Here is a 13,053-nt window from a genome sequence, read left to right on the forward strand (position 1 = left end):
CTTAAGTTTTACAACTTCCGTGGAAGGAAGTTGTAAACCACACACTCAGGAACATCACAAACAATATTCACATGATATTTGTATAAAAAGTGCTTTGACCACAGCTAAGATTTGTAACATCCAATTCAACTAATTCAGGTAATAATGAGGAAATCAACTCCTTGGCCGAAACAGCATAAACTACTCTGTGTCAAGTCATTAGTCTGAGGAGAAATTACACAAATGTGATTTTTTGTATCATCAGTGAAAGCCTCTTTGCCATCTGCAGATAATTAGAGATGTTGCACAGAAAGTGTTTGCTGACCTCCTGACGTGATTTTATCAAGGATATGACTATTTAATTGTGATCAGATTGTAATTTGGCCCCCGCTAAGCCCATGCTATGCACACTAGCCAAAGTAATAAGTTTGGCATCAACACAACTTAAACAGAAAACCCCCAAAGGGAGATTAGTAGGAAATGTTGCACAGTGACAGTAATGCAATTGGCAATTTGTGGACCTTCGCAATGGTGCATTGTGTCAGAAAGAAACACTTAATGCATTACTGTGAGTAATTCTTTGGTAGTCCCAAGTGTAAGACAAATGACATATTAACAACAAAAGAGACAAAAAACATACTTGATGTCTGTCTGCCACGTCTGTTTGTGCTATGACACAGGAAGGCGTTGGGGGATGACAACCTGCCAGCGTCTGTAGTTTTTCTTCTTTTTTTCTTCCTTGTCTACTCAGATCTCACTACAGTCTGGGAAACCTCACATCTAATACCACTGGACTCTCTAAACAAATTCCCAGGACTGTTAATGCTTAGATATCAGCTTACCTGATTGCACACACTGGGAAACACGAAGATGCATACACACTGCCAAAAACCATGCACACTGTGGGAACTATTCCCTGCTCTTAACCCCTATCAGACACTAGCAAAACACACATCAAAATACTATGCAGCCATTAACTATAAAATAATTCACTTTTTAATTCAAGACAAATATACAAAAAAAATATAAAGTGGAAAAAAAAACAAGGTAATTGATCCCAATTCCCATTTTCAATTGGCTATCTTCTATGAAAATTGGATTCAGCTTGTAAATCTTTCCATATTTGTGAAAGATGTGTTCTTGTCTCACACACAAAAATGTAAAACTGTGCGCCCACATCTGTCCACATCCTTTTCCTAAATTATAGGCATGAAGCTTCCCTCAGTAGCACTGAATTCCTGGAATATTTCAGCTTTAAAGAAGAAAAAGTGATATTTAATTATTTAGGATTTAATTGACCAATAAAAGTAATTAGGTAAAACCTTTCCCCAAACACTAAAGTATTTCACACTAAATATGTGTGATTAAATAAAGAAGTACAGCCACACAGAACTGGTTTTAGCGAGGGCACGCCCATATCTTATGTATAGATTTGACTTGAGAGGAATGTGAGCTATGCTGCTCACTCCATGTTTGGGGAAATTATTTTAGGATGCTCTAAACATAATCTGAATTTAAATGCCAGGGGACTTCAAGAATGTTTATTTGTTTTTCAGTTAAACTGCGTCTCGTCTGCACCCATATATGATTCAAGCCAAACAATACAGGCTTCTACTACCCCTCCTTAAAATAAGTCCCAATCCCCTTGACCCAAATTCCACCACAGCAGGATGGATGGGGGACCCACCCCCTTCCCAAGACACACACTCATGCAAACACAATAGCCTTCTAACCCTCTCTGGCCTCCCAAAATAAAAGAAGGGGGGTGGTCAACCTTCCTGTTATCAAGACAAGCTGCAGTTTGGAGTTTGCTGACTTTGCCAGGCTAATGTAAATATGAATAAAGATAGGGCCTGAGAAGTTACATGGGTGTCACATGGTAGTGAGGTCTGTCTCACATATGTGTAATTTTCAGGGTACTTGTCCAATCACACTGTTAAGTGAGCAAGTCAGGAAGTCAGAAAGACCACAAACATCATATGAACACAAGTCAGCAAGTAAGTGTTTATCTAATATGAATCCTAAGATAACTGGCTGAAACACATTAGGCTTACTTGTGCCTAAATAGGAAATTACCTCTAAGCTGTTTTCAATAAGGTTCCGCACTAAAGAGTTTTTGTGTAAAGATGTGTGTGTGCGTGCGTGTGTGTGTGTGTGTAGGAGGGGTCAGACTGTTAGTAAGCCAGACGAGGCCATGTGTATCTACATGGATAATAAAACAGGAACCATGTTGATTTAACAGACTACTGGCATCTCACTCGTCTTTTTGATCTTTGTTTTCCAGCCCAGCTTTTTTTTTTAACAGGCACACAACTGTTAACACCCCTAGACTGATTTGGTTTGGGGGAGAAGGAGTAAATGTGAGGAGAGGGAGGAGGGAAGGGTGGGTGTTTTGAATAACGACTGTACCAGAAAGAATGTGAGTGTGAGGGGTGAGGCTACGGGGGGTGAGCAGGGGACAGTTAAGAGATGAAGGGACAGGGTTGAAGGGGATGGGTGGGTGCTGCCCTGAGGCTGAAGGCCTAACTCACTTCAGAGGGTGTTACATATCTCAGACACACACATTCATCGTTGAAATGCTTCTCTCTGCTGGAGGCTTTGTTTATGTGTGAGAGAATGTGGTAAGGCGATGCCCTCATATTAAATATCATCAGCTCAGCCAAAAAAAACTATTGTTGTATATCTACTCCGGTCTCCAGTGAGATCAGATAGTGTTTCTGTTGTGGCTGTTTCACCACTACTATGGATTTGTGTCTTGTTAAAGGGAGGTGGGGGGTGGAGGGGCAGTCGAGAGCTGAATGGCAGCTATTCTCTCTGGGCACAATTTACAAAATTTGCCAAATATATGCAAATCCTTGTTATAATTGCTGTAGTCTGGAACAGAAGCCCTTTAAACAAAAGAAGTCAGTTAAAAAAGAGGGCAAGGAGACTCCCCTATACCCTCCCCCAACTGGACCCCTTCTAGCGCCCCCTCTCTGTAACAAAGGTGTGGTCAAAGTGTCTCTGTGGCTCCAGGGGACCCTACACATCAAGCCACAGCACTAATAACACCCACTGTTGCACCAAATACCTCTCTGTTATCTAATTAACATCAAGTCAGAGTCTGATGTAACTGAATGCTGTACTAGCTCACAGCAAAACATAGAAAACACAGTTGTTTACATATTAACATCAGTGTTTTGGCATTCCAGTCAAACCGAAACCTGAGGTCACCATGAGGCAAAACATCCAAGCCCTGCACCATTTCAACCATCACTCCCAGTTATAAGACCCGAAGAAGAATCAGTCTTGGCATGTAATTAATTCCATACGCCCCTCTCTCCTCCCTCCCCATCCTCTGCGACTAAACTGAATAACCCCACTGGGAATTAGGATCCCACTCTAATCTAATAAAATACTTCACATGATGGGACGCTGGGTGCTGGCTCGGATGGTGACATGAGCTAAAAGCAGGCTTTGAAAATATGCCTCTGAATGCATCTTCATATATTTCAATCTGGCAGCTGTCACTGTGTGAAATTCTTTTCCCACCGAGAAGTTTGGTGGTTGTATGGGAGTTCAGGCCACACAGCAGTTGGTTTTTGGCAGAGACAGTGGTTAAAGCACTGTGAATTATGTTTGTTAGAACCGCGGATAAATAAGTAGGAAATGCTTTGTAAATAGCGGGAACTGTTGTTCTACACATCCTACAAAACCACTGGTGATGCACAAGAGTGATGAATGAACACTCGATGGTTAGAGCTCAAAAACAGGATTAAATAATAGTTTAAACATCATGAAACATGGAAACTACTACAACAGTTAAGCCTGATTTTACTTTTTACACGATGAGGCTCTGCGGTGGTCGAAGCAAAGCCAGTTCCAACTGAAATCACTCACTCGTGCCGGGACATCTACAAACCACAATGCTTACTAACCACACCCTCAGGACAACAATGCCTTCGTCTGCACTCACTCATGTAGGAGTAACCACTTGCTTTGGTTTTCAATATATAAATGACTAAAAGCCAAAAAGATGATAAAAAGTCAAGTTTTAAATTAACTTTGGTACAAGCCCATTAAAGCAGCCACAAAGCTGATTATATTTTATTATATATGATAAACAAATCCCTACTTTGTTAAAAAGTTATAAATGAGGTCTTGTGCTTACCTGTTAGAGTAATTGTTCCAAGCATTGGTAAAAATCCAAAAAATCCTTTCTTCAAAAAGAAATTACAAAAATAAAAAAAAGATACAGATAAAAACTCAGATGACTGAAAAAGGCTTTAAAACGTATTCTATTTAGTCTTTGTATTGTTTCCCTTTGCTTGTCTGCACACTCAGAATAAAATCTGAGATTTGTTTCTTTGAGTCGACTCCGTCTTAACGCCTAAACTCAGGGCAGAAGCTGTCTTTCTTTCTTTCTTTCTGTTTCCCTCGCTCTCTCTTCCAGCGCTTCTCAGTCAGTATGAACAGAAAAGAAAGCTCCACACACATTTCAACAGACTGACACACATGTCATGTTGGGACCACCCCTGCCTCCCTCTTCCTCCCACCTCCCGCTCCTTTCTTCAGCTGTTCTGAATGAGCCACCCCCTCACCCCCGCCACACCCCCACCCCCTTTACCTCCTCCTCTTCTCCCTCCTTCCTTATCCACTCCACTCAGACCTCAGTGTCCACCCGGGATGACTGGAGCTCATCATGTGATCTTTCAAGGAAGCATTTGTTGCCTACTATTGTACATGTTCAAACTCCATATAACCCCTCCACCCCCAGCCTGTTACACACACACAAACTCTTTGGAGGAGGGGGCAGGGGTGGCTATGGGGGGGGCTACTGTCTTCCTCTCTGGCCTTAATCACCTCATTTGTCCTCAGAAGACAGTTTCTCACACACTGGAAATCCAGTCTTTTATGCACCCACAGCACCTTTTCTCCCCTCTACTCCCTTTTTCAGGAGGCAACCAGACTCTCCCCCATGTCTCATGGCTCACATCACTATTCATGCAGAGGAATGTTTACAGAGGCCAGCCAGAGAAAATTTAGGGATTTTATTTGGACACAAAACTCTCTCCTTTTGTTTCTAAGTGGAAATGGTTTTTCCTTCAAAGCAAAATTGTTAAAATAGAAAAACTTGCACGGTCAAAAAAAAAACAACCTAAACTCCAAAGTCCCTGTTTGAGGCAAAGTTCATATCAAGGGTCTTAACCCAAACCATGGATGGGGGTGCCATCGAGTTGCCGCCTGCCCCCTCTGAATGTTAATAGGCCCCTCTCAATTACTCCCAATACAGACACATTTAATTCAGCTTTTGTCTGCGGGGGGAGGGGGACTAGAAGGAATGCAGATAAATCCTCAGGTAAATACCAGCATAATCAGATCTGTCACACTTCAGCATTGTCCCAGAGGAATGTGTGAATTCCATCCAGAGGGCTCCCAAATAGGTGATAACAGCAGTAATCAAGTACCGTCTGAAAGCAGGCCCCTAACCCAAAAGTGTGTATGTGCACGCTTTCAAATGTGGGCAAAGTATTCAACAAGTCTAGAACAAGACTAGTCTCATAAATCAAGAAACACTTCATTTTCAGTGTTTACCAGTAGCTTTTAAAACATTTCCAAAACACAAGCAAACAGCATTATTTAAAATCAAATCAGGTCAAAAACAAGACAACGCAGGATCAGACAACACATGGGCAAAATAAATCATCTCATTTTCTCTTTATCTGACACCATTTCCTGCAAGTTTTTTCAGCTCCACTGAATGGAGAGGGGCGTGAATACCAAGGTCTTTGCCTGTGAATTAAAAGCTTCATGTTTTTTCTTTTTTTTTTTTTTTTTGCTATCACAGCTGGCAAGATTGAAAAAAGAGGAGTTTGGGGGGCGGGGGGTATAGATAGACACAAATCTACTGAAATACATTATATTCAGGAGAAGGTTCCAGAGGATAATAAAATGAATCTTTATAACATTACGGATGAAGCTTGCTTTTCATTTTTGCAAAGAACAAATTAGGCTTTGCATGGCTGGCATTAACTTCTATTTGCTAGTCTTAGTAACTTAGTTAAGTCTAAGTCTAACTATATAATTTTATTCCATCTGTGCATTATTAAGTATCAGCAAGTTGAAAGTGAAATCCTATGTTGGATCATGAAAGACTCATTCATCTGATCACAGTCATTTGTAAAGAATTTCATTCTGACATGCCAGCTCTCTGTTATCGCAGTGACTCATCTGGTAGGTTTTTCACTATCTGTATTATGCTACATAATGACTACTATGACAGTATTAAGCTGAGTGGACAGTGAGTCAGACCGAAGGGAATTTAAGAGTTGGATGAGAGTTCCTCCGCTGGGTCGGTCCACTTCTTCCTTTTCCCTCCCTCCCAACTTCCTTCACATGAGTCATGCACATCATTCACATTCCTGGACTTCCATACATACAGAGAGATTGTAATTTAGGCACATGCATAGCTTCAGGCTATGCTGAGCTGCATGGGAAATACTCTACAGAATCCATATGGTTCATCTTCGCAATTACAGACCACAAACCATGGCTGTAATTCTCTAAATTCACATTGTTTTTTTCTTCTCTGTCATCCTTTTTTTGGTTTCAGTGCTAATTTGGTTAACCCCTGCAAACCCTGCAAAACTGCTGATAGTCTGCAGCCAAACACTGTTTAAACCCACAGGACTCTATTTTAAACTTGAGCAAAGCTACAACTAATAATTATTTTAACATAATTTGTTATTTTTCAATTAATCATGTGGTCAGCAGAATGTGAAAAAAATACAAGTTCCCAGGGCCAAATGTGACATTTTAAAATGTCTCGTTTTTTCCTGACCCAGAGTCCAAGATTCAGTAAAAGCCCAAATACATTCAGTTTACTGCCATAAGTGACAAAGAAAACCAGAACATATTCACATTTGAGAAGCTAAAACTGCTGAAAAAAATTACTTAAACAATTATAAAAGTAATTGTGGATTAGTTCTCTGTCAATCCACTGATCAATGAACTGGCTAATTGCATTGGCTCAAAGTGTGAGAGGAGACCCCAGAGCTTCTAAAGATCCCAAATATGCCAGGCTGAACTTTGGGGAAATGAGTATAAAATGATGCACATCTGGCACAGCCATATGAAAATAACTATTTCACTCACTATGAAGATCACATAGCTGAAACTAGCTGATAAATAAATGGTACATTAAACTGTCAGACAGGACTGGGATAGGAGGATTTTTCTTTTATTGGACAAATAGTAATTTGACTAAAACAGACTCCCATCACAACAGTAAATAAACTAGAGTGTATTTTATATTTAAACTGGTGTTGAGTCTGCATGAGACAGGGCCAAGTCTAGGGGGGTGACGCCCCACATCTCTGGATAAATCAGAAAACGTGCCTGACTTCAGGAATGTTTGAGGAGGGGTCCTGAATGGTCAGACGGATGGGGGGTTGGGGTGCTTGCGTGGGCAGAGGGGCTTTTTGTAGCCTGTAAAGGATGGCATGACATCATCGGACAGAAGAAAACGCCTCTTACTCTTCCAAGAACTGGATGGGGTGATGTCCAAATAATTGGAGGAAAGGGAAATGAGGGTTGTGTGTGTGAAACTGCTCGTGATCAGAGAGATTTTTTCATTCAGTACCTCTCCATTCTTTTTAATTTCTTTTGTCCTCCTTTTACACCGTCCCCTTTCGTCCTGACTCCACACTCCAGTTCTCTTTAATCCGTCTCCCCACCACTTTCCCCTCTCAATCTTCTATCCTCCTGAACCCTCATCCCACCCCTCCTCCAGTTTGTGTGTGGGCCGGAGGGATGGATAAGAATGTCGGACAGGAAACAGTCATTTCTTGACATCACTGTTTCCTCTTCCTTTTGCATGTTTCCTCGAGTAACACTTAATGTTGTAATCTGCACAGTCTGTCCTGCAACCTTTCCGCCTTTTCTTATTCAGATTATGTCCGTACATTACGTGATATAGCGTGATGAGATGAACACCGTAGTTATGATGTCTCGGCTTTGAGTGTTTCGTCACCGTCCTTTATCTATTTTTGCGCTAAAACAATGGAGGATCATGTTCACAACTTTCAGCACTGAGAGAGGAGGTCCACAAAATCAATATTATCTTGCACGCCACCCGCTACAATTAAATCTGAGATCAAATATGCGTCCCTCTATTACTGTTGTCCTATAACCTACAACATGAAGGGTGCTTTTAAGTTTGGCTAGCAACACTGGCTTCCAGAGGAGTATGTTTAGCCAGGCTTTGCCATCTGTTATACTTGTCTTCACTTTTCTCTGCATTCCTGAAATATCTGCACCAGCAATTTGGCATTCCAGTTGTTCCTATGCATCATCTTGTCTTCCAGTCCAGACTGCATTTTAAAAATGGGGAAGTGGAGCTCTAAAAAAAAAAAAAAAGAAAACCTTCCTGGGGCATTAAAGGGTCTTGGAAATGGTCCACATTTATAAACAAGTCTAAGAGAAAAGGACTTGTCTGCTCATCAACTGTCAAATAATCAATCTGGTTTGACAAGGACGTAATCTTTTGTTTTCAAATGACTGTGTGTACTCAGACTGAGCCTATGTTGAAGCTTTGCAACAAATAGTGGAGAAAAGCTGTTAAAAACCAAATGTGTTGTTGATAAAAATACCAAGCCCAACCCCAAAAAGTGGCTCATCTAGACTGGGTGCCAAAAAAAGAGGGTTCCTACCCCCTACCCAGCTGTATTTCATGAGAACTTAACCAAAAATATTCTACACAATTCTTCTTATCCCTCACACTCTTCCTGGCTGCTTATCCATCTTCCTCACCTCCATCTTATGCACAGCTCTGTTTAACATTAGGATTTGGCAAGGATCCATTAACTTTTGATTGATCTATACTCAAAAATTGTTCATCTCAACAAGTCATTTAATCCCCACTGAGAGATTAAATCTAATTTTTCCTGAAATGGCCAGCTGAGTGAGATAATTCCAGCTGTTTCCACAACAATTTTAGTTGTTTTCAGACTTTTCTTGAAACAAATGTCAGTAACTTAAGTCAAGGTGGAACGAGGCAGATCGCTGAAGTATCAAGTATCCAGTACCAAGAAGATTACACTTAATTCTTGCATGGGACATAAGTGAAAAACCTCACCTCACTGACACATTCTTGGCGCTTATTTAAAGAAGATTTTATCATTAATTGCAAGGAAAAAATTGACTTATTATAGTATATGTATACTCGCTGCATTGTAACAGGGGCCACAACACCATTAAAGAAGGAGGAGAAGGAGGGGTCAGTCACATTCCTGCTCCATTCTCTCAATCCTCCATGTGCCTGGGGGAGGTTAGAGGTTGAGGAGGGAGATTAGGTTCCCTGATGCCGGGAAAGATGAGAGAAGAGTGCCTGCGGAAACAAATGGGTCCTGGGGGGTCTGAGAGCCCTGGTGGGAGCCTACCACGAGTTTGACCTTATTACTGTAATTTTTGACCCTGCAGGACTGTTCTTTGAATACTGCTGAGCTGGTTAGTTTAGTTATTACATATGAATCGACTGTGACAGGGATGCACTCCCTTGCAAACTTTTAGCCTCATGTTTTGAATAAGGTGCACTTTGCACACAGTACACTTTGTGTGTCCAGATGTCCAGACCTTTTGTTTCCTAGTTTGAATGCTAATACACAGCAAAACTAATAAAAGAACAAACTTCCCTTTTGTCTTCAGGTTAAAATGCTAAAAGTCACTGTGGCTCTGAGGCGCTATCATTTACTGAGAAAACACACTGAGATCAAAGATCAAAATCAACAGGTAAAAAAAAGTGTCTTTTCTCATGTCTCTGGGAGAAACATTAAAGCTGCTCTAATAAATATTTTTTACATAAACAACAGATTTTAAAAAATGAGTCACTCATAGTTTTGAAACCACAAAGAGTTAGAGGCCGACACTGGATTTTCCCTGTTTTCAGTAAAAAAAAAAAGCTCTAAAAACCATATGAGCACCACCTGATGAGCAACAAACAGCTGACACAGTTAGCAACTGGCTGGAGAGCATAGTTGGACATGTAGCTGCTGTATCATAGATATACTGATGGTTTTTTTCTCTCCTTAAGCAGAAGGAGAAAAGAAAAAAAGCCCCCTGTCTGATCAGTTTAGAGGCTGAGACAACTGTTGACAAATGGCATCTTTCTAATAGAGTTCTCTTATCCTCTCCTGCCCTGAAGTGTGTCCTTAAAGCAGCCACTACATAACAAATGACTAAATAAAACATGCGGCACAGACGAGCATAATTGAACAATTGACTAGACAGTGATGGATCTTGAGGAACGGAGGGGCTTTCAAGCACTCAGATCTAAAACTCTGCCTCTCTAACACAGTCCTCTGGGATCTCTGCCTTTCTCTGAGGGGAGAGAAATCATTCTGATGCCTCGCAGCGGGTTGATGGATCAGTGTCTGCACACACCTACAGCACAGTAGTGAAAAAGATGCACAAGAACATCTCAATAAGAATCGTCAGCTATAATGAGCGTTGTCAGTTGGAATGTAAAAGGAATATGGGCAGAAGACCAAAAGGAGCAATCTGGCAGCTGGATTGTGTTATGATGACTGTACAGCATGAATCCATATTGGCGGAGATCAGACAGAGCTTAAGTGAAGGGAGAGGTCCCTTCCACAGGCATGATGAACATTTTGGCAACGTGACTACGCAGGGTCCCTGGAGCCGAGCCTGAGTAAGCCCATCCTGGAATGAAATCACGGCCACACACATAAACACACGCACTTCGGGTACGCACACTGTGCAATATATCTGCCTCGTAAATGTTTGCACCTGAAACCAAAAAATGAAATAAAAATTTAGCACACAGAGACTCTATGTAATAATCTCTGACAATTCATGAGACGCCTGGGACCGCAGGTTGGATAGCATTTGAAAAATCTGTCTTACTTTATAATAACCTGGACTGCTACATGTAGGTAGTACAGTGTTTCACATTGGACAAGGCTAGGTAGTAACTGCTATTTAAAACAAATAAAGATCATTAAATATTTTTGTTGATTTGTTTTTTATCAATTAAACGTCAAGATTTCAGCACGCGTACAATACAGACAACAACAGTTCTTCAATTCAATGCTGTTCATTTCTCTGACGGACAATTTATACTATCTGACACCAATTTGTACACACACACTTCGATGAATGAACTAAATGAATTGATTTCATGTGGTGAACCACGCTCACGTGGTCCCTTGAGTGGGATGAAGCGCACAGACGTGCAGCATCTGACCTATGACTGACGTCCTGCGCTCCTGCAAATAAACACAAACTGCACTCAGCACTCTAACACACTCACAGAGTCAGCATTATCTCCCTCCCAGGCCTTCCAGAAAACTTCATCTGTCGTCTTTTGCAGCCTGCGAGCCATCTGGGAGGGACCTGCAACTCTGGGTCCAGTGAATTACATCAGCTATGAAGTCATTCTTTGGGCTGCCACTGCACCCCATATACGCCCACGCCCTTGAAACACGCATGCACACATGCAAGCTTGTATGCTTGTCTACACAGAATACACACCACACAACGAATCTTCAAGTGTGAAAAGCTCAACATGGCTACTTCAATAACATTATTTACTGCTGTACACAAAAAGAAATCCAGTTAGAGAGACTGTTTTTAAAGCAATAATATTTCTCATTTTGATGGAATTTGTAGGAATGATGCTCTTTGTTATAGACTGAAGTAATACAGAGCTCAATCATTCACAGATGACTGTGTGTTAATGTCTTTCTCTCTCTTTATCCATATCTGTTTTTCCTCTGGCTATTTCCTTGTCCCTCTCTTCTCGTTAGCATAGAGACATTTCTGAGTGGTCCCCTCAAAACTTTATTTCCATGTAATATTCATTCAGTTCCTTTCTGTCAAATAACTGGGTGTAAACTCTGCATTCCTAAGCCCCAGGACTCCTTTCTGTGCCTTCTCAGTCAATCTGGCGCCTAAAGCCAGTTAAAACAGACTTTGAGAATGATTATCAAACAGTATTTCAGCCAATTTGTTATCTCTGTTTTATGCAAAACTGGAGGACCTCCCAAGAAGAAGTCCCCAAGTCCCTCCACAAGAGGTAAAGAAGCAGCAACCACACATTTCCTCTTCAAAAGACCAATACCGTACCAAGTAACAACTAAAACAAGCAACTCAGAGCTTGGATTCATCTCTTTATACAATTCTTCTTTCTTATTTACCTGAATTTTCTGCCCTTCATTTTCAGGATTTCCCAATAACCAAAATACAAATGTTTCCACATCAACTTTACAGGCCACAGTCACCTCGTGTGAACCAACAGATTCAGAGTTTGTGTTCACAAAGGGGTCGACTACTGACGGACGCACTGGAAAATGTAACTCCACACCATCCTACCAACTTTGATACCATATTAAACAAATACTTAGCAATTTAATTAAATATCCCATGACAGATGATAGTTAAATATTTTTACTGCAAGGTAATATACCTGCTCTCTGCTTCTCATACATTCACGCGGGCAAACTAAGACCTGCTTGCTAAGAATGCCCATACATGTCTGCAGAGGAGAATATTATCAAAAATGGAAACAGAATCAACAGGTGTATTTTTTTTAAGTTAGCTGTTTCATTCTGAGTTTCTACATGTTATCCAGGCTGCTGTGTGACGTCTCTGGATGTTTTGCCACCAGGCTGGTCCTTAAAACTGTAAACACTCTGGCATACCTGATAGAGAGAGATTATGATGGTGTGCTTGCATACGTGTGTTTGCTCATGTGTCAGTCTTTTGATCTGTAGCTCGTCTTTTGTTGGGCTTTTTTGTAGTTATCAGAGAGTTTCCTCTTCTCTTCCTGTCTCCCACAATGCTTTGCTGTCTTTATCAGGCTGCACAAGAGGTTGAACAGTGCTGGGATGAGAAACCACTCCACACCTTTCACTCCTGTATCTTCTCTCTTTCTCTCTGTTGCGTATCTCCCTTCCTTTCACTCCCCTGTACTTCTTTAATCTTTTGCCTTGATGCTTTTTCAAAACTTATGCTTTTTCTGTTGTCTCCTGTTTTTATTCTTGCAAGTGGGAGCGCCAGACTCTGTGATGTACAAAT

The 13,053-nt window shown here is 41.0% G+C and overlaps 1 protein-coding gene across 2 annotated transcripts in view; it reads right to left on the reverse strand.

The window, feature by feature from the left end:
* Nucleotides 1-13,053, reverse strand: part of akap12b (A kinase (PRKA) anchor protein 12b) — a 43,959-nt gene that overhangs the window by 8,183 nt on the left and 22,723 nt on the right. Inside the window, exon 1 of one of the 2 annotated variants that reach the window (XM_041064164.1) lies at nt 4,130-4,406. The exons of the other annotated variant lie outside the window; for it this stretch is intronic. Within the exon in view, the coding sequence (XP_040920098.1) occupies nt 4,130-4,154 (25 nt within the window). The 5' untranslated portion in view covers nt 4,155-4,406. Of the gene's footprint in view, nt 1-4,129; nt 4,407-13,053 lie in introns of those variants that run through there. 2 annotated transcript variants of the gene reach the window in all.

The sequence above is a fragment of the Toxotes jaculatrix genome, chromosome 19 (assembly GCF_017976425.1).
Source record: "Toxotes jaculatrix isolate fToxJac2 chromosome 19, fToxJac2.pri, whole genome shotgun sequence".
Taxonomy (NCBI): Eukaryota; Metazoa; Chordata; class Actinopteri; family Toxotidae; genus Toxotes; species Toxotes jaculatrix.